Source organism: Suncus etruscus, chromosome 9 (assembly GCF_024139225.1).
Source record: "Suncus etruscus isolate mSunEtr1 chromosome 9, mSunEtr1.pri.cur, whole genome shotgun sequence".
Classification (NCBI taxonomy): domain Eukaryota; kingdom Metazoa; phylum Chordata; class Mammalia; order Eulipotyphla; family Soricidae; genus Suncus; species Suncus etruscus.
In genome coordinates this window covers 76,258,524-76,285,880 of record NC_064856.1, presented here as the reverse complement: position 1 = coordinate 76,285,880, position 27,357 = coordinate 76,258,524, and the positions used below count along the sequence as shown (strand labels likewise).

Below are 27,357 nucleotides of genomic sequence, written 5' to 3'. Positions count from 1 at the left end.
CATGAAATTTTTATTTATTTCTCAATATTCTTTATTTAAAATTACTTCTATAATGTATATATGCTGAGTAATAATGTAAATCTAAAAAGAAAAAACTAGTGGTTGAAGATAAGCATACAATATTTATATTTATAATGATACTCTACCGAAATAAAATAATGACCTAGGAAATAATATTTGTTTCATAAAATAGATAAAGTATTATTTTAACTAATATACAAAATCCTAAAAATTTGATAAGGAAAACATCTATTAAAAATGAACAAAGAATGCAAATAAGTATTTGATATGAAAATACAATCAATTGGTAGATGTAAAAGCTTACATCCACTGTATTTCTCAAGATCTCAAAAAATAAGATTTTTTTCTAAATCATCAAATTACCAAATATTTCAGTCTTTTGAATTTCAATTTTATTAAAACTATAAATTATAATTGAATTTGTTAAGTTTTGTGGAAAGAGAAACTCTTTTTGAAGGTGAATCTGTAAGCAGCTGTTCCATCTATGTTCCATTACACAATATCTGGTATATAATCTTATTTCTTAACCCATTAAATTTTTATTCGAGCACTGTGATTTAAAAATACCATTAGTAACAGAGTTTCAAGCACACAATGATCCAACTACATCCCTGAGTTCTTCTAAAACTCAAAGTATAAATACATTGTAATTTAGTAGGTTATTTGGGGAACATTTATACCGCGGATGTATTTTACAGAATAATATATAAAATATGTAATGTTCAATGCATATTATCTAAGTTTTGTAGAGCTATAATTATTACTCTACTTGTTTCTTGGGAAATTAATTGAATGACAATAAAACATGCCATATTCATATTAAATAGTTGGTAATAGCAAAGTCTGATATTCTAGGAATAGGATTATTGTTTTAAAATGTTTTATAAAATCATGCAGAAATATGTTAAATGATTATAAAGAATAATGAGGTAAAGCTATATTTATTAGCATGGAAAATTGAGTTCTTTATCTTTACAAAAATTAAATAGTATGTTTAATCTGCTCTTTATTAAGTGTTTGCTTCAATTTTTGTTAACTGAAATTTCTCAATTTCATAATGTTTCAAGGGTTGTCCTAGCAACAGAGACCCACACATTGCTAAGCAGGATCAAACCCCATTGGCTGTACCAACAATCTCAACCTACCTATGTCAGTTGCTCGAGCTGGCAGAGGCCTCCTCCACTGTGTGACAAATTTGTAGGCATCTAGCCTGATTTCAATGATATTGTTTAACAAAGCCAAAAGTGGAGCCAAAGGAAAAGCTGCGACAAAGATGGTGGTAAAACCAAACTGCAACACTGTAAAGGGAAAACACTAAAGAATTACTAATTTAAACATTCTATTTTATTAAAAATATAAGAAATATTCTTTGATAATTTTTCTGTCTGCTTTGTCATTCCTATATTATCTTTAATCCTTTCAATATCCATATGTTGATATTGCTCTTCATTTGCAATTTCTTCTCATTTTATAGTGAGAGAACTACAGCAAATGTATGTTAACCAACTTGTGAAAGGGCAGATAACTTTAAAAAGTTAAAAAAAAATTAATACTCAGATTAGATTGACTGAAGAATAATGTGCTTTCTACTTCTATACCAGGCAGCACAAATGAAAAGTCCAAAAACAAGAAAATAAAATATCAGTAAAGAGACAAGTTTTAGGGATTTTATTTTATTTATATTAAATATATAAACTTCTTAAAGAATCCAGGATTCATTCTGGGTCTTGTGCATAGTTTTGTTGTGAAAAAGCAATAGTTTTGGTAAAATGTTACATTTCTTTTCTTTTTTTATTTTTCTTTCTTTTTTTTTTTTTTGTTTTTGTTTTTGGGTCACACTCGGAAGTGCTCAGGGGTTACTCTTAGCTCTACCCTCAGAAATCGCTCCTGGCAGGCTCAGGGAACCATATGTCATGCCGGGATTTGAACCACTATCCTTCTGCATGCAAGGCAAACACCCTACCTTCATGCTCTCTCTCCGGCCCCTAATTTTGTATTTCTTAAGATCAAAATTATTTCAATTTTATTTTATTCCTTACACATAATTACTCACCTTAAAATCAGATATAATATTCCCTTAGTACTTTAATAACTGCATACTTATTCATCAAATTATTTATCTAATTAGAAAAACTAGAATAAATGAAAATAAATACTTAACAATTCTAAATTCACAGTCTATATATTGTATTGTGTGAAAATCTGTTATTTTAGTCAGGCATTATATTTGTCAGAGAACATAATGTTAACCTACCATCGCCTTGTTTTTTAATATATTCTAAGTCTGTGAATGTTTCAATTTTTGGGTCAGATCTGGTGGCGTACAGAAGTTACTTATGGTTCTGTGCCCAGAAATTACTCCTGGCAGGTTCAAGGGACCACATAGTATGTTGTAGTTTGAACCCAGGAAGACCACATGCAAGGCAAACGTGTTACCTGCTGTGCTATTGCTTTAGCCCACATCTTCTAACTCTGTAATACTACATATGAAAGTGTATTTTAAGGGGTCGGAGTGATAGCACAGCAGTAGGGTGTTTGCCTTGCATGCACTGACCCAGGAAGGACCTGGCTTCAATACCCAACATCCCATATATGGTCCTCCAAAGCCAGGAGCAATTTCTTAGTCTTAGTGCATAGCCAGGAGTAACACCTGAGTGTCACCACGTGTGGTCAAAAAACATAACAAAAGAACAAACAGCAAAAGGAAGTTCATTTAAAAATGTTAAGGTTTTTAAAGGAGAAAGTAATCTAGAAATTTTTTTTTTTTTTTGCTTTTTTGGGACAAACCTGTGACACTGAGGGGTTACTTCCAGCTATGCGCTCAGAAATTGACCCTGGCTTAGAGATCCATATGGGACACCAAGGAATAGAACCTCGGCCTGTCCTAGGTTAAAGCATGCAAGGCAAATGCCCTACTGCTTGTGTCACTGCCTCTGGCCCAGTTTTTCAATTATTTTTTAACAAAGTCTAAGAAAAGTAGAAAAACAGAATCAAGACTGCTAAATATTTCACAGAATTTGTTTTAATTTACCCATTTCTAAGTATTCATCCATCAGTCCGTGGATATTCATGGGCTGCAGATTCCAATCATTTTCCCACTGAGGTATGGAGGCATCCTGTATTCCTCGCTTGATTTTATGTCGTGACCACCAATTCTGGATCAACCTAGATAGCAGATCACACAAAGGGCTTTGGGACTCTTATTTTAGCATTTGGTAAAATATATATATTGTAGTTTAAAAAAGAGTAATATTAGTTATTTATTAGAATAACTTAGTTATTAGGTCTTAGTAGAAATTTGTTTTCATGGTCACAGCTTCCAAGACTAGTCCCAGACACTGGTCTCAACCATGTTTGCAACTCTCCTAAACTCTATATACTTTTACATATTTATCTAAAAATTGATTCCCATTCCAATTATGCACTTATGTACTTCTATACAGAACAGCTTTCCCCACTCACAACTATAAAAAACTTAAACTTGACAGAACTATATTTCTGTTATTCTTTTCTCCAGTCAAGACTAGACAATATTAAACATGTATGTTATTTTTGTGATTAAATTTAATTTTTTCGGGGACAGCGAGATGGCGCTAGAGGTAAGGTGTCTGCCTTGCAAGCGCTAGCCAAGGAAGGACCGCGGTTGGATCCCCGGCGTCCCATATGGTCCCCCAAAGCCAGGGGCAATTTCCGAGTGCTTAGTCAGTAGTATCCCCTGAGCATCAAATGGGTGTGACCTGAAAAACCGAAACAATTAATTTTTTTAATATTCATAATTCTTATTTTTTACTAAAATAAAATTGTTATTTTTTTCTTTTTCTTTTTTTATTAATATCTTTATTTAAACACTTAGATTATAAACATGATAGTAGTTGGGTGTCAGTCATGTAAAGAACACCCCCCTTCACCAGTGCAACATTCCCATAATCATATCTCCCTTTTACTCACCACACCCCCGTCTGTAATCTAGACAGGCTTTCTACTTCCCTCATTCATTCACTTTGTTATGATAGTTCTCAATGTAGTTATTTCTCTAACTGCACTCATCACTCTTTGTGGTGAGCTTCAGGTTGTAAGCTAGACCTTCCAGCCCTCCTCTCTTTTGTCTCTGAGAATTATTGTAAAAATGTCTTTTATAGTCCTTATTTTTAAGACTGTTTTGTGAATATGAGTTTCTTATAAGCCTAGTAACTTTATTAATATACAAGCAATTAATTGTGTATAAATCTATTTCTTGAACTTAGAAATTAGGTAAAATATCCTTTCCTTTACTAAGGTACAGTCATAAAATTATGTGTTTTATAAATACCCTGATACATACTTTATATTATTGGTTTTTATTACTTAAAATAATTACATTAAAACAGTTCTAGAAAAGAACAGACAGAAAATGATCTCACACATATATGGGGTATAAATAAACAGTAGGCCAATAACTAAAGCACAACTAATAATTAATGACCAGGGAAGGAAAACTTTGTTGGCAGCTTGCCACAGTAGAGGGTGGGAGAATAGATAAGGCAAGGGTCCACAATGACTGTGATAGAAGGAAGCAGTTACTTTGGGTGAGGACTTGATTCTGAAACGATTTAAAGTGATATGCATGATATTCTATCAGTAACAGTATTGCAAACCACAGTGCCTAAAAGGAAAACAAGCAAAAGGAACAAGAAAAAAGTGCGTGCAATACAGGGAAGGAAACAAATTGGAAACTGGTGACACTGGGGGTAGGTATTTTGGTGAAAGAATGGTGTTGGAACAATATTCTGAAAGAAACTCAATATGAAAAACTTTGAAATTCATGCTGAATCAATATAAAAATAATAAAAATTTAAAAAAACACAGTTAGGTATAGAACTCAAGGAAGATTTCTTGCTCAATTTTAATTAACCATAATCTTAGAATTTCAATGAGAGTTGGAAGAACAGCAATAGCTAAAACAACTTCAGACATTGCCCTAGGGATATTGCCTCAAGAGCATAATGAGCACAAAATGTGGGTTGAGATTTGGAATTGAGACAAATCCAGTTTTTTTTTTCTTTTTTCTTTAGTTACTTCAACTCTTTGATTTATGATTTTACTTAAGGAAAGAACTGTGGTATAAATCCTTGATAAATCATTGCTTTAATAAATGGTTTAAGCTTGCTGACGTTTTCCTTGACACTGATTTTGTTCAGGTGGCTACAAAAGCACCCAAAGTAGCCCCCTTGCATAATAAATATAATATTAGATAAACACAATCCAGACTGATTACTCTGACAAGAACATGGTAAAAATAGGCTGTTCAAAGTACATGGTATATTCAGAATTTTATGAAAATGTTAATAGAAGTCATTGCTAATACCATGATTATTACTATTATTACTAAACCTTCTGTTTGTCTTCTTGGAGCCACATTGGAAGTGCTTAGATAATATTCTGGCTTTGCACTCAGGGATCACTCTTGGTATGCTCATGGAATTATGAGATGTCTGGATTGAACCATGTCAGTTGGGTACAAAGCAAATGCTTTAACAGCTGTACTATCTCTGGTCCTACTTCACCACATTTATGGTGCTTGTTAAATATATCATAGCAATTCAGTTCCCATACTATGCTTTGACAATTACCTTAGTTTTATTCCCTGGATGATATCCTAATCATCTGTTTCAAAGATATGTGCTAAATCTCAGAAAATATATGAATATGGACTGAAATCCTGAATGCTAGACTTTTTTTCACTAAATGTTGCAAAGATTTGCTTTTATCTGCTTTGAATATTGAAGATGAGTAGGACAAATCTTTCATAAAGGGTCTTCTTTTGTTGACGAGGATTTAAATAACACAGGGCCAGGCATTGAAAGCTATAATCCTGTTCAGGAATGACCCACTCACAATTGTTGTTCATCAAGGAGAAAAAAATAACAGTATAATTGATGATACACTTTAGCTATTTATATCAATAAACAAGTGAGTTCTTCCTCCACATTGAATAATATTTAAATATATTATGTTTTGACCTTGATTATGCCCGAAACTTTCTATATTAATTGCTTTAAATATAGCATATTTTGTTGTATTTTGAGGGATAGTGCATTTTTATACACTTAAAAGTGGGCCTTTAGAGTCTTTCTATCTGAATTTAGCTTTTCAAAAACTAAATTTGCCCATATGAACAAAAATAGGTTGTTTTTTTTTCCTTTGATGTTATCACAGTTCATTTTGATTTCTTTCCTATGTGATAAAAAGAAAAAAATTCCCATCTAGGATTTTATCTTTATTTTTATAATTTTCCCTGATTAAATGTCACTATGTACCTGAAATAGTACAGTGAATGATTTGTAATCCACTTTGGTCAAAATAAAAATTACTAATAAAAATAATAAAGAATATTAAACATTAACAATCTGTGCTTTCTCTCCATCTGGAATTTTATCATTATTTATTATATTTTACCTTTAAAAGTAGGGAATGACGACTTTTTAAAATAACAATCTGCATCATATAGTAGCCTCCCAAAATACAGCTTTTTTTTTTTTATATGGAATGCTTCACGAATTTGCGTGTCAACCTTGCACAGGGGCCATACTAATTTTCTCTGTATTGTTCCAATTTTAGTATATGTGCTGCCAAAGTGAGCACTTCTTTTTTTTGTTTGCTCTGGGTCACACCCAGCAGCTCTCAGGGGTTACTCCTCACTCTGTGCTCAGAAATCGCTCCTGGCAGTCACGGGGGACCATATGGGATGCTGTGATTCGAACCACCATGGGTCCTGGGTTGGCCACTTGCAAGGCAAACACCCTATCACTGTACTATCTCTCTGGCCTTCAATATACAGTTATTTTTTTTAACAACTTATACTTCAACACCTTACACTGCCATGATATTTATGTATAGCATCAAGTATCTTAAACCATTGAAAACAATCAACAGATACTCTATTGTTTCCTTTAATTTTCACCACTAATTTTAATTTTTTTTCTCTGAAAGAGGGTCATCAAGTGACGGTGCATAGCTCGGGCATCATCCTATTTATACTAAATCTGGCCAACCCAGCTGTGCTCAGTCCTGGGAATACACTACTGGGGCCTGACAAAGCCATTCCCTGTAGTGCTCAGAGGCCTCTAACTACACGTAGAAGATATATGATTTGAAGAATTTTCTTAAGCTCCTCACAGCTATTGTTAAGTTGAATAAATGTGATTTTTCTTTGTGGGATACTTGAAAAATTGGGTTTTGAAAAGCTGTGGAAAATGCAGATGTAGAAAAGGATGTGGAAATGATGTTCAGAAACTTGTACATGGTGACACATTTCATAAGGATCGGAAGGGAATGCACTCTTTTCTGTTTGACTGTTGATCCCAAGATCACATAATCTTTGTATTTCTTTTGTAGTTACATATAAGGATATTTAGTAAAAAAAAAAAATGCTCACGGGTATCCCAGTTCCATGAAGTTGTTCCATATTTGCTTCAAAAACATGATGACTCCCATCTGGAGGCAGAGATCTATTAAACAGCCACTAGGATGACACTGAAACAGAATGTTAAGAGTGAGAATGATCTTGATCTTTCCAGTTGGTGTCAGTAGCCCTCCTTCAAATTGTATCTTGATGAATAAATAATATAAAATAAAAATAAGGGGTATAGGATGCAAATAGGATATAGAGAAGTTTTGAATGATTATATGTAAATATTTATCAAATATATATCATGATTTAAGGTTTGTAGAGAATACCTAAAGATAGAAAAGAGAGTGGTCATGCCCTCTTTTCTTACCAAATTCCTCCACTGTCATTTAAATTACTAGGGTTCACTAATCAAAATGAAAATATCAAATTATTATAGTGGAGGTTTCGGAGTGGTGGTGCAAGATGTAAGGCATCTGCCTTGCATGCACTATCCTAGGATGGACAGTAGTTCGATCCTCCAAGTCCCATATTGTCCCCCAAGCCAGGGTCAATTTCTGAGCACATAGCCAGGAACTCCAGAGAGTCACAGGGTATGGACCAAAAACAAAAACAAAAAACAAAACAAAATAAAAAATATTGTTATTCAATATTGACTCAAATCCAGATTATATTAAGTTTATAATAAGCTTTCATCAAATTTTCAATTAATAGCCCCTTTTCTGCTCTAGAATATTGTTTATATGTCATGGCTGCATTATCTACTCAATTTGAGACAGTTTCTCAATTTTTTAATTTTCCTGATAGTTTTAAGACACGAATGAATACAAATCCTGTGGCAGTTTCCTTCCAATTTGGACATATCTAATTTTTTATTTTAGAGAGGGACACATTTTAAAATCTGGAATATCACACAGGGGAAGATGCATTTACATTACATATCAACAGAGGGGATATGCATTACCAGAAAATGTTGTATATTATTTGTACAAATAATGACACTGTTTGATAAGGTATTTTAATATACTGGTACTAATTTTTCTTTTCATCTAATGCTTTTAGAGTGAGTTTCCAAATCTAGTTCAATTCAAATTTGGTGCAAAGTATAAGACTATATTTCTGGAAAGGTGGACTATACATATAATGTAACGAGAAGAGCATACAAAAAATAATTTGCCAGTATAATTCAGACTTTGCCTTCTTTGAGCTACTTTGTATTTTTTTTTTAGATTTTAAATAAAAGTTTCATTACAAACCCACAGAGACAAAACTGTAATTATAAGTAAAATTGTAATCAATATGTTTTGTTTGACCATTTAGTACTAAAGAAAACCTTTGGGTAAGGAAGCATGGGACTGTTTCTTTTGAAATAGCTTCATGTCCTGCTCATAAGGATAATAACCTCTGAAAGTTTTGATCACAGTTTCTATTTTTAATCAAATAGGCATCAGTAGAATTTCAATGAGAACAAATACTTTGGACATGAAGAGCCTCATGTAATTATTTCCCCCTTAGCTCAGCTACTTAAAACTGGATAACCTAAGCTCAGAGAGTGCTACTTTCACTGTGATTGCCTAATGGTAAATGTTATTGTTTAGAAAGATCTTAATTCTCCAATTTAAACATGCACCCTTCTTGTTGAATATGTATAATAACTGCTAAACTCATTTTATAAGTTATAAATGAGTGGTGAACTATCTCAGTCAGAGATAAACACAAGCAGAGCATAGATTACATCTATAGATTACACTTCAGGAAGAATAATTTCTAGAAAACAGAAGTAGATAATAGAGCACAACTGCAACATTTTGTAGGAACTCAGGAAGCAAGCCAGGAGTAATTCTCAATGCATATCCAGGAGTAACCCTTGAATGTCACCAGGTGTGTCCCAAAAACAAAACAAAACAAAAAAGTAAGACATTAATATAGAATTCCATCTGACACTAAACCATGACATATTTTTTCTATAGCAACATGCATAAATATATTTATTTATACTGAAAGAGTTCTTATTTAGTTACCATTTTCAGATCTGGTATCTAAGACTTGACAATATTTATATTGCAATTGTATTATGGAATTAATACAATCCATATGTTGTCTGTGGTTCTAATAATGATTATTTGCTTTCTGATTTAGACTTATACCATACTAGATGTTTCATACATAAGAAATTATGGTAGATAACTTGATGATAATGAAGCAACCAAAATATTTGAAGGCCGGCTGCGTGCCACAAAATGCTGTACGGAGGGCCGCAAATGGCCCACGGGCCATGAGTTTGAGACCACTGGTCTAAACCATCCTCAGATTTGGGTATGAAAGGTCAATTAGTTTCCTGAAAATAATCCTACTTATATATTAGACAATTGCACTTTTCATATGTTTCTCCTGATAATATCGTGAGGTGGACATTACAACTAGCATATATAAGGTTGACATTCATATTCATTTATCTTTAGGATATTTAATATCTATATAATTTAAATATATTGCCATCAATAATTCACAAATCACTTATCAAAATATTTTTTCTGCTTTTCAATTGTGCCTCTAGAGTCACATATCACAGCCCACCCTGAATCATAGACAGCCTGAATTAAACGGATACCAGATTTATGACTTCAATAATTTTAAAGTTTGTAGGAAAATTGCACAAAGTCTATTTTTCCTTATCTGAAAAAAGTATATTAACATAGAGGTTTTGTGATGATTTGCACATGTAGTACTGCCTGTAATATTTATTGGATTGTATTAGCATAAGAAAACACTAATTAGGCAAAAGGCGGCTCCCTGTGTGTGACACCAGGCGGGGAAAATCCACGAAAGTACACTGGCCCAGTGGGGCCAACTGTGAAAAACTGTGAGTGTGACCTGTCTAAGTCTGTCTACTGTCCTCTTGCGTGAAACTCTTGCGAGTGGGGCAAAAAGAGGCTCCAGCGGAGCACGGCCGCTCCGCTTCGCTACGCGGCCATGCACTCTTTCTAAGGAAAGAACTCCATTGCAACAAGAAGGAAAAATCACACTAAGAACGGTGCTATATCACAGAAGCAAACATTTCTCTCCAGACTGTCTTCTCTGTTGCATGCTCGGGCCTAAGATTTGACCCAGTGTGAGGCTTCATCCACGGAGGACTCCCCTCCCTTAGAGGCAAGTCAGCCCATCCAGAAAGGGAGGAGCCAGAGGAGTGTGTTGCCTGCATGATATAGACAATGAATTCCACCACAACATGTAGAAAAACCCACAATACAAGTGTGACAATGGGGAAACAACGCAGGCCAGCATCAGACATAGAGAATGAAGATGACAATTCTGAGGACCAGATAATGACCAACCAACTAATCAACCTCTCAGACAAGGACTTTAGACTAGCAATATGGAAGATGCTCAACGGACTCCAAGAAACCATGGATCAAGTTGAACAGAACACTAATAAGAACCAAGAAAATATGAACACAGAAATCACAAAACTCCAAACTGAAATAACATGTCAACTAACAGGACGGAAAAAGTCAGTAAACGAAGTGAATGACAAAATGGATAAGCTCTGGGACAGGGTATCAGAAGCTGAGAATAGACTTGGTGCTGTGGAAGATGAGAAACATAACAATTCCATACAGCAGGAGAGATTGGAAAAAAAACTTAAAGCAAATGAACAGACAATGGAAAAATTAGTCAAAGAATGGGAACAGATGAAAATAGAAGTCTATGATAAGATCAACAGAAACAACTTAAGAATCATTGGAGTCCCAGAGACCCAGGAAGAAAATTTCCAGGAAGAATCAACGGTCAAGAACATCATTAAAGAGAAACTTCCAGAGCTAAAGAATATATGTGATCAAATCCTGCATGCCCAAAGAGTACCAACCAAAAGAGACCCCAGAAAAACCACCCCAAGACACATCCTAGTCACAATGACAAATCCCACAGATAGAGACAGAATTCTGAAAACAGCAAGATCAAAAGGGGAAATCACGTTCAAGCAAGCTTCCCTGAGATTTACAGCAGACCTGTCACCAGAAACACTCAATGCCAGAAAGCAGTGGTGGGATATTGTGATAAGACTGAATGAAATGAATGCTTCACCCAGAATACTATACCCAGCAAAACTCACTTTCCGGTTTGATGGAAGAATACATGGCTTCACAGACAAAAAACAGCTCAGAAACTTCACAGACACAAAACCAGTCTTAAGAGAAAAACTGAAAGACCTAATCTAAGACAAGACTACCCAAAAGACACACCAAATTTTGAAATAAAGATGGCGTTAAATCCCAGGACAATTCTTTCTCTCAATGTCAATGGACTAAATGCACCAGTTAAGAGACACAGAGTGGCTAAATGGATCAAAAAACTCAATCCAACCTTCTGCTGCCTACAAGAAACGCACCTGAATAGTCAGAACAAACATAGACTCAAAATAAAAGGCTGGATAAAAATTATCCAAGCAAACAACACCCATAAAAAAGCTGGAGTGGCCATACTAATATCAGATAATGCAAACTTTATACTCAGGAAGGTTGTAAGGGACAAAGATGGACATTTTATATTAATCAAGGGGTACGTAGAGCAGGAAGAATTCACTCTCCTAAACATATATTCACCGAATGAGGGGCCAGCAAAATATTTAATACAACTGTTGACAAATCTGAAAAATAATATCAACAACAACACAATAATTGTGGGGGACCTTAACACGGCTTTGTAAACACTGGATAGGTCAACCAGACTGAAACCCAACAAAAATATACTAGACCTGAGGAGAGAAATGGAAGAAAGAGGCCTAGTGGATATATATAGGACACTCCATCCCAGAAATCTGGATACATATTCTTCTCCAATGTACATGGGACATTCTCCAGGATAGACTACATGCTGGCACATAAAACATACCTCCATAAGATCAAGAGGATAGAAATTTTGCAGACTACCTTCGCTGACCACAAGGCTCTGACATTATTTGTGAACTCCAAAGGGACTCAGAAGAAACACTTTAACACCTGGAAGTTAAACAGCCTCATGCTCAATAACCAGTGGGTCCAAGATGAAATCAAGGAGGAAATCAAAAGGTTCCTGGAAACAAATGACAATAAAGACACAAACTCTCAGAACTTATGGGACACAGCAAAAGCAGTACTGAGAGGAAAATTTATAGCTTTGCAAGCACACATCAGGAAGGAAGAAGGAGCTTACCTGAGTAGCTTAATGACACAGCTAATAGAACTAGAAAATGCTCAACAAAAGGACCCAAGAATAGGAAGACAGAAGGAAATAACAAAGCTGAGAGCAGAAATCAACGAAGTGGAAACTCAAAAAACAATCCGAAAGATCAACGAAAGCAGAAGTTGGTTCTTTGAAAAAATAAACAAGATTGATAGACCACTGGCAAACCTAACAAAGAAAGAAAGAGAGAGAGAAACTTGATAACTCGTATCAGGAATGAAAAAGGAGAGATCACTACTGATATGACAGAGATTCAAAGGGTAATCAGAAACTACTTTGAAATACTCTACGCCACTAAAAATGAGAACCTGGAAGAAATGGATACATTCTTGGACTCTTATAATCTTCCATGGTTGAAGGAAGAGGATGTAGCATATCTAAACACCCCCATCACCATTGATGAAATTAAAACAGTAATCAAATGTCTTCCGAAAAACAAAAGCCCAGGTCCAGATGGATTCACTAATGAATTCTATCAAACTTTCCAAGAGGAACTACTGCCAATCTTGGCAAGACTCTTTCATGAAATTGAACAAACAGAAACACTTCCAAATAGCTTTTATGAAGCCAACATCACCTTGATACCTAAACCAGACAGAGACGCTACCAAAAAAGAAAATTACAGACCAATATCACTGATGAATGCAGATGCAAAGATCCTCAACAAAATCCTGGCAAATAGGATTCAATGCCTCGCTAAAAAGATCATCCACTACGATCAAGTAGGTTTCATCCCAGGAATGCAAGGCTGGTTTAACATCCGTAAATCTATCAACATAATACACAACATTAATAACAAGAAAAATAAAAGCCACATGATCATATCAATAGATGGAGAGAAAGCATTTGATAAGGTCCAACACCCGTTCTTGATCAAAACTCTCAGCAAGATGGGAATGGAGGGAACCTTTCTCAATATAGTGAAGGCCATCTACCACAAGCCAGTGGCAAATATTATCCTCAATGGAGAAAAACTAAAAGCCTTCCCTCTAAATTCTGGCACAAGACAAGGCTGTCCTCTCTCACCACTCCTATTCAACATAGCACTGGAAGTACTTGCTATAGCGATTAGGCAAGAAAAGGATATCAAGGGAATCTGGATAGGAAAGGAAGAAGTCAAGCTCTCACTGTTTGCAGATGACATGATACTCTACTTAGAAAACCCTAAAGACTCTATCAAAAAGCTTCTAGAAACAATAGACTCATATAGCAAGGTGGCAGGCTACAAAATTAACACACAAAAATCAATGGCCTTTCTATACACCAATAGTAATAAGCATGAAATGGACATTAAGAAAACAACCCCATTCACAATAGTGCCACACAAACTCAAATATCTTGGAATCAACTTGACTAAATATGTGAAGGACCTATACAAGGAAAACTATAAAACTCTGCTCCAAGAAATAAGAGAGGACACACGGAAATGGAAACGCATACCCTGCTCATGGATTGGCAGGTTTAACATCATCAAAATGGCAATACTCCCCAAGGCATTATACAGATTTAATGCCATCCCTCTACAGATACCCATGACATTCTTCAAAGAAGTGGATCAGACACTTTTGAAATTCATTTGGAACAATAAACACCCTCGAATAGCTAAAGCAATAATTGGGAAAAAGAATATGGGAGAAATTACTTTCCCCAACTTTAAACTGTACTACAAAGCAACAGTTATCAAAACAGCATGGTATTGGAATAAGGATAGGTCCTCAGATCAGTGGAATAGGCTTTAATACTCAGAAAATGTTCCCCAGACATACAACCACCTAATTTTTGATAAAGGAGCAGGAAATCCTAAATGGAGCAGGGAAAGCCTCTTCAACAAGTGGTGTTGGCACAATTGGATAGCCATTTGCAAAAAATTGAACTTAGACCCCCAGCTAACATCATGTACGAAGGTAAAATCCAAATGGATTAAAGACCTCGATATCAGACCCAAAACTATAAGTTATGTGGAACAGCACATAGGCAAGACACTCCAGGATATTACAGGCATCTTCAAGGAGGAAACTGCACTCTCCAAGCAAGTGAAAGCAGAGATTAACAGATGGGAATATATTAAGCTGAGAAGCTTCTGCACCTCAAAGGAAATAGTGCCCAGGATACAAGAGCCACCCACTGAGTGGGAGAAACTATTCACCTGATACCCATCAGATAAGGGGCTAATCTCCAAAATATACAAGGCACTGACAGAACTTTACAAGAAAAAAACATCTAACCCCATCAAAAAATGGAGAGAAGAAATGAACAGACACTTTGGCAAAGAAGAAATACACATGGCCAAAAGACACATGAAAAAATGTTCCACATCACTAATCATCAGGGAGATGCAAATCAAAACAACGATGAGATACCACCTCACACCCCAGAGAATGGCACACATCACAAAGAATGAGAATAAACAGTGTTGGCGGGGATGTGGAGAGAAAGGAACTCTTATCCACTGCTGATGGGAATGCCGTCTAGTTCAACCTTTATGGAAAGCGATATGGAGATTCCTCCAAAAACTGGAAATCGAGCTCCCATACGAGCCAGCTATACCACTCCTAGGAATATACCCTAGGAACACAAAAATACAATACAAAAACCCCTTCCTTACACCTATATTCATTGCAGCACTATTTACCATAGCAAGACTCTGGAAACAACCAAGACGCCCTTCAACAGACGAATGGCTAAAGAAACTGTGGTACATATACACAATGGAATATTATTCAGCTGTCAGGAGAGATGAAGTCATGAAATTTTCCTATACGTGGATGTACACGGAATCTATTATGCTGAGTGAAATAAGTCAGAGAGAGAGAGAAAAACGCAGAATGGTATCACTCATCTATGGGTTTTAAGAAACATGAAAGACACCCTTGTAAGAATAATTTTCAGACACAAAAGAGAAAAGAGCTGGAAGTTCCAGCTCACCTCAGGAAGGTCACCACAAAGAGTGATGAGTTTAGTTAGGGAAATAACTACATTTTGAACTGTCCTAATAATGAGAATGTATGAGGAAAATGGAGAGCCTGTCTAGAGTACAGGCGGGGGTCGGATGGGGCAAAGGGAGACTTGGGACATTGGTGATGGGAATGTTGCACTGGTGATGGGTGGTGTTCTTTACATGACTGAAACCCAAACACAATCATGTATGTAATTAAGGTGTTTAAATAAATTTAAAAAAAAGAAAACACTAATTAAATATTAAGTATGATTTTTGTTATAAATAGTCATAAATATTTTTGTGAAATATATATAGATAAATATATAGGAAGGTTTTATATATAGCACATTCAAAGATGTTCCAAATAAAAGTAAATACTTTTTTTCTTCATAACAGCTTTTATTATTTGTGCATATATTTGACATGCACAACTCAATTGAATCCTCCTATCAGGATCACTATAGAGACAAGTATTCTCTTTGTTTTCTGTTTATTTGTTTTGATTTTGGAGCCAGATTTGGCAGTGCTGATAAAGTGCTACCACTTATTGCTTGAAGGAACTTTCTATCAATGCATAGAAGATAGTATTGCTGCTGGGAATAGGAATCAGATCTGCCCACAAAGCCCTATTCCAGTCTACTGAGCTGACTCCAACCCTGAGAGCTATTTTGATCGCACATTTACAAAAGAAACCGATTATGAATTAGATTCAGGTTCTTGCATTGGTTTGGGACAGGGTTAGAATAAAAACTGTGATACCACACTAACAAAATATTGCTTAGATATCTTAGTTATGGTATGTCTTGATTTATTTTCTGTTTGTAATTTCTGTGGTATCAGGATTAACCAAAGATTTGCATAGACAAGGCAAGTGTTTTACCACGTATCATATTCCTGGTAAATAATGTATTTTTTTTAGGATTATCTTTAGCATTGTCAAAGAAAGAAAAAGATACTCTTTTATTTAGGCATATTATATTGTACCAATAAATATTTATAGTTTTTATGATTAATATATTCTTTAATTTGTGCATATTTTAATATCTTTCATCCTAGACTTAAAAAATAAATACTTATTTTGAAAATATCACTTTTTATGTCTAGTGATAGTATGGAAAATATCTAAGATGACTACTAATGCGTTTTTTGTTTGTTTGTTTTTTTGTTTGGGTCAAACCTGGCAGTGCTCAGGGGTTACTCCTGGCTCTGTGCTCAGAAATTGCCCCCAGCAGGCTCAGGGGACCAAATGGAATGCTGGGCTTTGAATCAAAGTCCTTCTGCATGCAAGGCAAATGCCTTAACGCTGTGCTATCTCTTTGGCCCCTAATGTTTCTTCTGATATCACTATTATATTTATTTTCTTGGTATTTTCAAAGCAGGGTTATAAATTCCTTTACTTCAGAATTAGGGATAATAATATTCAATTAAACAAAATTAGTTTTATATTAATTTCTAGAAGAGCCATAAATATAATATAAACTAACTTCACTGTATTATAGTCAACAGTACTCTTAAAAAATTGCAATTACCCAATTCTGGATAGAAAATTAGCATTGAACCCAAACTGGGTGAATACAATACCTTTTTCTAGATATAGTCATAATTCTGGGCTCTGAAAGAAAATAGTCTGATTTCAGGACTAAGATTGTGAAGACCCTGCATATTTAACCAGTATAATTATAATTCCCTACTCTATTAAGACAGAGTATTAAAGTATTAACTATAATTTATAGAGTCCTTAATACAGTGCAGGAAATACGTTAGTTATGTCTGTAAAATATTTCTCATCTATAAACATCTTTACCATTTAAGTATTGCCAGATATCAGCTTGCTGATGAGGAGGCAGATATTTAGAGAGCCTAAACCAAGAGTGAAATATAAGTAGCTAAGTTAACATGTGAGATTCATTGTGTATAATATAAAGCAGAAGTTATAAATTCATTTGCCTATACTCCCCTGGTCAGAGAAAATGTCATTCAGTATCTACCGGGACATCTGCCTTCTTTAAGAAAACATAAAGAATGTAACTCCCAATTGCATCAGAGTTTACTAATCCCTGAGTCTCCCCAGTGCCCAAGGAGATGACATTATTCATTTTGAAAAACAGCTATACAGTATATAGTTTTGGAAGTTTTGGCTTTCTCTATGTTTTTTTTGGTTTTGTTTTGTTTTGGTTTGGTTTGGGGGGTTATACCCAGTGATGCTTAGGGGTTACTCCTGGCTATGGGCTCAGAAATTGCCCCTGGTTTGGGGGACCATATGGGATGCCAGGGGATCAAACCACAGTCTGTCCTAGTTAGCACGTGCAAAGCAAAAGCCCTATAGCTTGCTCCACCACTCTGGTCCCACCTTATAAATTTTTAATGTATCAAATATTAATATAAATAAGCTATAATAAAAATAAAGGTTACAGCTATGATATAAATTAAAAGATTAGAACTGAGATTTTTAGTATGAATATTAATATTAATATAATTAATATATGAAGAATCCAAGAGAATAAAAAAGAATAGCAACACACAGAAATAAAATTTATCTAAAACATAACAAAATTTTCTATTAAAATTATGATTAATAGATCTTAAAAAGTCTCTAAGTATTCTTTTCACTATTACATTTTTTATAAAGAAAATGTTCTATTATATAAATTCTAGGATGTGGTCTAAAATATAATTGAACATCTGGAATTTTGTGGAGCTTTGTGGGTCTTATTGAAAACATATAATATCCTAACCCTGTTATCTAATAAAACTATTCCTGGACATTTATCCCATTATATCATATTGTAAACAAAGAAATATTAATCTTGTTATGTGTACTTAATTGCACCTTTGAATAAAATTTATTTGGGACTATACTTTTCCTGTTTAGAAGAAATCTAACTATTTTAAAATTTAAAAAGTAAAATAGGTAATAATTCCTTAACAAAGAAAACTTTCTAGGCTTAAATTCCTGGATTTTAAATTGGAATTGGAATCATAGTAACACTAGAAATTTACAGAGAGATGAGGTGTGGATCTTGGGATCTACTTTTTGAATTTGATTCTCTTTCTTTTAAAATTAGTTTCTTACTTTCTGAGTTCATATAAATTAATCATTTCTCAAAATGTATCTTCAATAAACCTGTAATAATTGATTTTCTTTTGAGGTTAACTCTTTTCCTTTTGAAATATGTAGTTCCTTACTTTCTGAATTCATATAAATTATTCTTTCCACAAAATGTTTCTTTAATGGAAATGTAATTCCCTGTAACCATTGCTCTCTTTTCCACCCTGTTTCATATCAAAATCATTGACACATATCATGACCATCTCCACACCCACTCTCACAAGGTTACTTACTTCCTCCAGTCTCCAGCGGTTAAAAAGTTTATTGTAATTTCCTGGATGGCCTACAAATCTGTAAAAAGTCATTTTGAAGTTCATTAGCTGTGGGATTGACTGAAGAACATCACAAAAATTGCATACTTGGGTCAATGTATCAAGACTTACATGTATAAGTGGTCTATACACTACTGACAATGATACACAACTTCACAATATTTCACTTAAAAAGGGTCAGATAAAGTATGAAATAAATACCAATTTATAGAGATAGAAAACATACAAATAGAAAGTTTCCACCTTATCTGTGAAATTTTACAATTGTATTAACCTAGTAAATGAATATTCTTATTATACTCAGTCATTTAGTTTTATAGTTTTATGTTTATAGTTTTAATAAGTTTCCATGACACTTGCTAAAATGAAGCAAATGGCAAACTAGAACCATTATCTTAATATATTTATTTCTTCATATTTTCTAACAACAATAAGATAAACCTACAATGGGATGCAAAAGGTTTCTAATGAAAAATTTTGATTTAGATTATTGAGGTAGAAAGGACTATAATGGGGTTGAAAATTTTCTATTCTAATAAATCATGATCTAGGGTTACAAAAATATTTTTAACAAAATATACATGTACGAATAGGTAATTATATTTTATTTTATTTTCAGGTTGCATTTTATTTTCAGGTTGGGACAGGGCATGGGCTATCGCAGTCTATGCTTAAAGATCCCTCCTGGCAGTGATCAAGGGAGCATATGTGTTGCCAGGGATATAATACTGTTTTGCCTTTTATAATATACTATCTTTGTGGCCCTAAAAAGATACGTTTTGTTTATTTTAAATTGCTAGCTTCATTTTTTAGTAACACTTAGAATTATTGCACTAATAAGTTTTGTTTAAAAACTCATGTGAGATGGGGCCGGAGCAATAAATAGCAAAGCGGTATGGCATTTGCCTTGCAAGCTGCCTATCTAGGACGGACCTTGGTTAGGTCTTCCGGCATCCCAAATGGTACCCTGAGCCAGGAGCGATTTCTGAGCACATAGCCATGAGTAATTCCTGAGATTCACAGGGTGTGGCCCAAAAAGCAAAAACAAAAACAAACATAACCGCTTGTGAAGATTGGTTACATAGTTATCTAGTCAGATGATAAGTTTTTGTCACTGTTTTTTTTTTTTTGGGGGGGGGCGCTCAAGGGTTATACCTGGTTATGTGTTCAGAAATCTCTCCTAGCTCAGGGAACCATAAGGGATGATGAGGATTGAACCGCATCGGTCCTAGGTCAGCTGTGTGCAAGGCAAACACCCTATCACTTGCTATCACTCCAGCCCCAGAATTTGTCAGTTTTAACAAACTGTCACTAAAACTGTTAACAAAAGTTTTCTATGTGAAAAGCTAATGTATATAAAATTGACTTACCTTCCCAGAAAAAAAGCAATATAAAAGATAGAACTGTTTAAATTGACAAATTGGAAAAGGAACATCTTCAAAGCAAAGCTGTTTTCCCACTCTGATTCAGTTCGAGGATATTCTAAAAGGGAAAAAAAAATCTATGTTTACATGGCTAAGGTTAATGATAAGAAATATGAATATAGGATTAGGTGCCCTATAAACAAATTAATGTTTATTTTTTATGATTTACTCAGTGTCTCTTTATTATAGTATATGTTTATAAAATATGAATATTTTATATTCATAAATTTATATTAATACATAAAAGTATGTATAAAATACATAAAATACTATGTATTTTGTACTTAAGATATAAGAAGATATTTTTAGATTTTACTATAAATTATTTTCTATAAGAATTATTATAAAATTATACCTGTTATTTATATATATTGATACCAAAAGGTTTTATTTGCCATTACAATTAATATGTGACCAAAAATATGAGATCATTCTTCTACCACATTGTCTATAAGATTACTGGGAACTAACTTGTCCAAAGATCCTTTGAAGAATTAGTATTTTGTTCACAGACTGAAATGGAATCATAAAGAGGAAAGAGAACTACATCCACTGAGAAAATTGAGTTTGTAGCTCAGCCTCACACTTAACTTCCTATAATCTTCCAAGGTTAAAACAAGATGATGAGGAATAACCAAAGAGTCCTATCACAACTGAGGATATTGAAGTGGTAATCAAAGGGCTTTCAAAGATAAAAGCCCAGGCCAAGGTGGTTTCACTAGTGAATTCTTTCAAACATTTGAGTAGAACCTACTGCCCATCCATTTCAGACTATTCCAGGATATTGAAGAAACAAAAACACTCAGAAAGATTTTCTATGATTGTATCATAGATACCTTATACCAGTGGTCCTCAAACTATGGCTTGCGGGCCACATATTGTATTTGTATCTGTTTTGTTTCTTCATTGCAAAATAAGATATATGCAGTGTGCATAAGAATTCGTTCATAAGTTTTGTTTTTACTATAGTCAGACCCTCCAATGGTTTGAGGGACAGTGAACTGGCCCCCTGTTTAAAAAGTTTGAGGACCCCTGCCTTATACCAAAAGCACACACACACACACACACACACACACACACACACACTCACACACACACAAGAATTGTATGCCAATATCATTGATGAACACATGCAAACATTCTCAACAAAATACTAGGAAATAGAATCCAACAGCTCATCAGGAAAGTTTTATACCTTGCCTAATTAGGGTTTATGCCATATGTGCAAGAATATTTAAATATACAAGTCAATACAATACTATATATCAATATAATATACCATATTAACAAAGAAATTATAAAATTCATATGATCTTAGCAATAGATGTAGAGAAAGCATTTGACAAGGTCAAATAACAAATTATAAATCTAATAAAATAGCTTCATGACCACAATCACTGACTGAGCAGGGATTCAATACTGAGAATTATGAATCAAATGGAGGGTAACCAACTAGATGAAGAGTGCTCCATGAGGCATCCAAAAGAGCAACTGATTAGTGGTTACCAGTGAAACTGTCGGGAAATTTTACATTGCTGTACAGATTTAATTTGTGTTGATTAATTCTACATATTTTACAAATTTAGTGTTATGACTAAATTAAATACTTAAAAAAGAAAAATTAGAACAGCTCAAAATTACACATTATGTAATACTATACTTATTAGTATTTTCTCTGACTGTGTTCCCTTCCAATCCTGTAACCTCATGCTGTAGTTACTCTTCTTATATAATTTTTTATTGTGGCCCACAAAAATAATCCTAGGGACCACAGGGAGGCCATTTGACCTCCGGTTAAGAAATTTTGGAATATAGTATATGTAGTTTAATATATGTATATTATACCAAATATATGTATTTTATGAATGTGTATGTTATTTTATTTCATTTGGGGGACACTTTTGGCAGTTCCATGGCTTCCTCCTAACTCTGTGCTTATTCCTGGCTCTAAGCTTAAGGATCACTCCTGACCAGGTCTCAAGGATCATATGGGGTTCTGTGACTGATTCTTGGTTGGCCACTTTCAAGGCAAGAGCCCAAACAGCTGTAGTATCACTCAGGTAGACCCTGGTATGTATGTTTTACCCTTCAGAAAATCATATCAAGGAATAATAGGAATAATTTTAATTGATTTAAATTCATATTACCCATTCACTATTAATAAATAAGACTTCATAGGTTCTATGTCCTGAATTATACACGTCAAACATCAAAGAATTCTAGTACTTCTGTAATAGTAGAACTGATTGTTATTACATTAATTGAAGTCCCAGATTCAGTTTCTAAAGTTTGCTTTTATCCTGTATATAAAGTATTTTAAAGGCAAATAATAAATATAAAATAAGAACTAGAGAAATTCTTTGATACAATTTAGTATATGTAATTTATTACCTAGCTAAAATGGAAAAATAACAGTTTTCATTTCAGATTTAAAAAATTGTCTATTGAAGTTTTGCCTATCAGTTAACCTTTAGCAATGAATAGTGACAATCAGAACTATTAACTTTCTCAACTTACCAAAAAGGAAACTTAATAAAAAAATAGGTGGAGTGGTTTCAGAAAGAAGAAATAGAACAAAAAATGGAGAGAGGAAGAACTTTTGAATAGTCATATAACTCTAGGTAATATAGTCACACAGGTCCAGAGCATAAACTAACACAGCCCTTTCCTCTATATAATGATTCTTCTATAATTATTTGTATCAATGAATACAACATATATTTAAGTAGATTCTATAAACCTGAGTTTTACATTCTACCTATTTTAGTGTCTTATAGAAAAGAAAGTAAGATGCTTATTTTGCACACAGCTTATCCAGATTCATTGCCTGGAACACTAGATGGTCCCCCAATCCCTGCCAAGAATAAACTCAGTTGCAGTGTAAGCAGTGAACAATGTGGACTTAGTTCCCAAACATAAAAGCAAAAATAAAAAAGCAAATAAATTCTACTTCTCTAACTTAATCTTAGTTATTTTATCCATAATATAGGAATATTGCTGTCATAAAATTGTGATGAGAACAAATTATAACAAAAATGTCAAGTATTTATTATATGTAGTGAATTTTTAAGCAATAAAAGGTCACTTCTCGAAAAGGCTCATAATAAAATTTACACTACTTAAACTGGGGTGCAATTATTCAATGAGCATAAAATAAAAGGAAAGCCTTAAAATATCTTTCTCCCTTTGTAACAAAATTAACATTGAAGTTAAAACAGAATAAAAATATAATAAGTATAATATTTCTGAGAAATTATGGTAAAAGAAACTCCCAGATTGTTGGGGAAGAAAATTTAGATGCAGCTGGTAACAGTCTAGATAGGGTAATCAAATGGTCGACACACAGTAGGATCGGTGAAAATGACTTGAATAAAATAGTAAGAACAATTATTTTTGTTTGTTTTGGGGCCACACCCAGAGGTGTTCAGGGGTTACTCTGAGCTCTGAACTCAGAAATCACTCCTGACAGGCTTAGGGAATCATATAGGATGCTAGGAATCAACCCCACATCAGACATGTGCAAGGCAAACATCCTGTCTGCTGTGCTATTGCTCTGTCGACAGAGAACAATTATTATTTAAAATTAATTTGGATGGGGCCAGAGAGTAGCACAACAACAGGGCATTTGCTTGCACGCACTTGATCTAGGACAGACAGTGGTTCGAATCCCAGCATTCCATATGGTTCCCCGTGCATGCAGGAGCGATTTATGAGCATAGAACCAGGAATAACCCCTGAGTGCCGCTGGATGTGACCAAAAACCAAAAAAAAAAAAAAAAAATTGATTTGGGGAAAAACTTAGTTGCGGTAAAAAGTTAGAATAAGTTAAGAGCTACTGGAGAACATTAAATAAAAGTGTTATTGTGGATCCAGAGCAGTGGTGCAGAGTGGTAAGGTCTCTGCCTTGCTGGTGCTAGCCTAGGACAGACCGAGGTTTGATCCTTCTGCCAGGAGAGATTTCTGAGATTTCTGAGCACATAGCCAGGAGTAACCCCTGAGTATCACCGGGTGTGGCCCAAAAATCAACAATAAAAAGTGTTATTGTTAGAGTAACAAAATATGCATATTGAATAAGAATTGGAACATCAAACTGGTGCTTGCTAGACTTAGATATGTACTTATTTATTTAGAAATAATGATGTGAACATAATTATTATATTATTATTTTTTGGTTTTGGGGTAACAATGTGTGGGCTGACTTGACTTTCCACTCAAGGATCATGCCTAGTAGGGCAAGGAGTGGTCCTATGCAGTGTGGGGGTTGAGCATGTGTTGGCTACATGCAAGGCAAGTGGCTACTCTGGTTTCTATCATTTTGGCTTCCCAAGCCATAATTCTCCTCTCACTAAAAATGATTCAAGTTTCTTGGAATATAGAGAAGTAACTGTACACAATAAATAATAGATAGGGTGGTTTGGAGAAAAGCATGCTATGGGAACATTAAAAGTTAAGCTCTTATTTTTCTCTAATGGAAGGCAAAGGCATTTTCAGGTGAAGAAAATCCAATAACAACAAAAGAATGGTGTTTATTGTAAATGACATAATTGAAATGGATACTAACAATGTCAAAGTAAAGCAAATAAGACTGATATACCATGCATTTTTTTGAAGGGCTTAACTAAGGAAAGTGGACTTACCTAAATTAGTGAGAAAGTAAGCAATTTTTTCATATGCCTGCAAAAGAAAACAAATAGTGAATGCTGTCTTTCAGAAAACGCTAAATTATCCCTTTTAGTTCACTCAAATGTTTTCTGTATTAACATGTCATTATTTCCTTTGTAGCTTCTCTATCATTATGTGGGTTTATATATGTAACCAAGAGTTTTTAGAGTGTAAAACAAATTTTCAAAAGGTTATTTTCATATTATTCAAAGAAACATCACAACCATTTATATTAAATACCTACATTTATTAACTAGCACCATGCTTTAGACCTGTGCAATGTTTTACTTAAATATATGCACAAAATTCATGTAATATTAATATATAGCAAATATGTACATATAGAGACACGTTTTGTTTCTATAATAACAAATTTTCTAGAGGGTATCTTTATTTCAACTTAAATCAAAGGGGAAACATTATATCAAATCTTGGCCATCAATAATAACATCAATAATAATGATATTCAAATTCTCTTTTTTATTTTTGATTAATCTTTTTCTCCTTACTGTCACAACCCTGGACTCTATTACTTGCTCTAATGCAATTGATAAACATACTTCTCAGAACATTTGCACTTATTTTTCTATTCCCCAAGCTAATAAGCCCAGAGCTCTACTTGAGCCTGCCTTTATTACTTTTTTGGTTTAAGTTAGTATTTTTATTGTTTTATTTAAGCTCTGTGGCTACAAAATTGTTCTTGGGTTTCAGTCATACAATATACATATCCTTCACCAGTACACCACAACACTGAAGTTTTCTGTTCGACTCCACCTCCCACCATTTACATTGATCTAGGGAAGAAAAATTTCTTCTCTCTCTCTCTTTCTCTCTCTCTTTCTCTCTCTCTCTCTATCTCTCTCTCTCCCCCCCTCCCTCCCTCTCTCTTCTTTTTGATACTGTGGTTGTAATACTGTTAATGGTGAGATGCCTTGCCTCTTAGTTTCTCCACTTTCAGTGCCTAGTTCTTGTCAAAAGTAATCACTTCCAACTACAATCCTAGTAGAGCCTTCTCTAGTCCATCTACACTTGCCTCTCTTTGTGGTGAGCTTTCTATCATGGGCTGGACCTCCTGACCAGCCAAACTTACATTCAGATTTGACAGAAAGATACACAGCTTTACAGATAAATAACAGCTCAGGAACTTTACAGACTGAAAACCAATCTTCAAACAATATGTTTAAACCACTGAGATTGATGTGGATTTTGAATGAGGACAAATATATCCATATTATGTGACTTATTTCTGGGTTGAAGATGCCAAAGAGTTTTGCAATTATGTGAAAGTATTATCTATTGCCATACAACTAGCAGGGTGCACAATCTTTCTTAACTCTAAACCAACTTTCTAAACCAACTTTATATATATATATATATATATATATATATATATATATATATATATATATATATATATATATATATATTTAGTTAGTTAGTTAGTTAGTTAGTTAGTTAGTTAGTTAGAGGTTATTATCTGGCCCCAAAATGTGGTGCAGAAACCAAATGAGTAAATATCAAGAATATTTAACCAAAAAGAAAAAAAGCTGTGCATGCAGCTTGACTCATGCTGCCTGGTACCCATCATGCCCATACTGCTCACAGATATCTTGCCTGTGCATATACTTAAATCTTCCCTAAGGAGATTTGTATGTGGGCTCTCTCTGCTCTGGATAAGCCCATGTTCTCTCACTTTCTCTTTTAGATGATAATTAAGAGATTTTTTTATTTTTATTTTATTATAAAACTGTGAATTATAAGCTATTCATAGTCAAGTTCTAGTTATGCAATTTCAACATCAGTCTTAACTTTTCTCCACCAATGTTCTTAATCATGTACCTTAACCTGTGTCCCTTTTGTTCTCAATATACATTTTTTAAAAAAATAAAGAACAAGAATGGCAAAATCAAAGAAAAGACTACTCCTGTGAAATGTTTCTGTGAGTTTTTCTTTTAATTAGGGATCTCTTGTTTGTTTTAGCATGCCGCATCTCTGAATTTGTCTCACAATTTGATTTACACAGTGCAAATGAACTCCAAACAGACTTTCTCCTAATCAAGAAGCAGTCCTCCCCACCTCAGTGATTTATCTTCCTAAATTTCTAGAAACTGGATGAGACATGTGGAAATTAAGCAAATACAATTAAATAAAAATCCAACCCTCTAATTAAATGAGTCATTTGGCATACATCCTTTCCAGGTTGAGAGGTATGGTTCAACCCTTTGATCCACCCTGTGCTATAATAAACCAGTTGCATTGTAATTGGTAATGAAAAGTCACTAAGGAAGATGAGCACATTTAGACATTTTTAGGATTGAGCC

General features: G+C 34.2%; 1 protein-coding gene and 1 non-coding gene across 2 annotated transcripts in view; both read right to left on the bottom strand.

Moving 5' to 3' along the window:
• The window catches only part of ANO3 (anoctamin 3), a 242,927-nt gene that overhangs the window by 9,274 nt on the left and 206,296 nt on the right, over positions 1-27,357 (bottom strand). The window contains exons 18-23 of the mRNA XM_049780960.1: positions 25,012-25,048; positions 20,321-20,432; positions 18,912-18,969; positions 7,436-7,533; positions 3,053-3,186; positions 1,167-1,319 (exon numbers count right to left, since the gene is read on the bottom strand). Of these exons, the coding sequence (XP_049636917.1) occupies positions 1,167-1,319; positions 3,053-3,186; positions 7,436-7,533; positions 18,912-18,969; positions 20,321-20,432; positions 25,012-25,048 (592 nt within the window). The remainder of the gene's footprint in view (positions 1-1,166; positions 1,320-3,052; positions 3,187-7,435; positions 7,534-18,911; positions 18,970-20,320; positions 20,433-25,011; positions 25,049-27,357) is intronic.
• LOC126019869 (U6 spliceosomal RNA) lies at positions 6,536-6,642 on the bottom strand. The gene has a single exon (XR_007499486.1). It is a non-coding gene; the product is annotated as a U6 spliceosomal RNA (small nuclear RNA).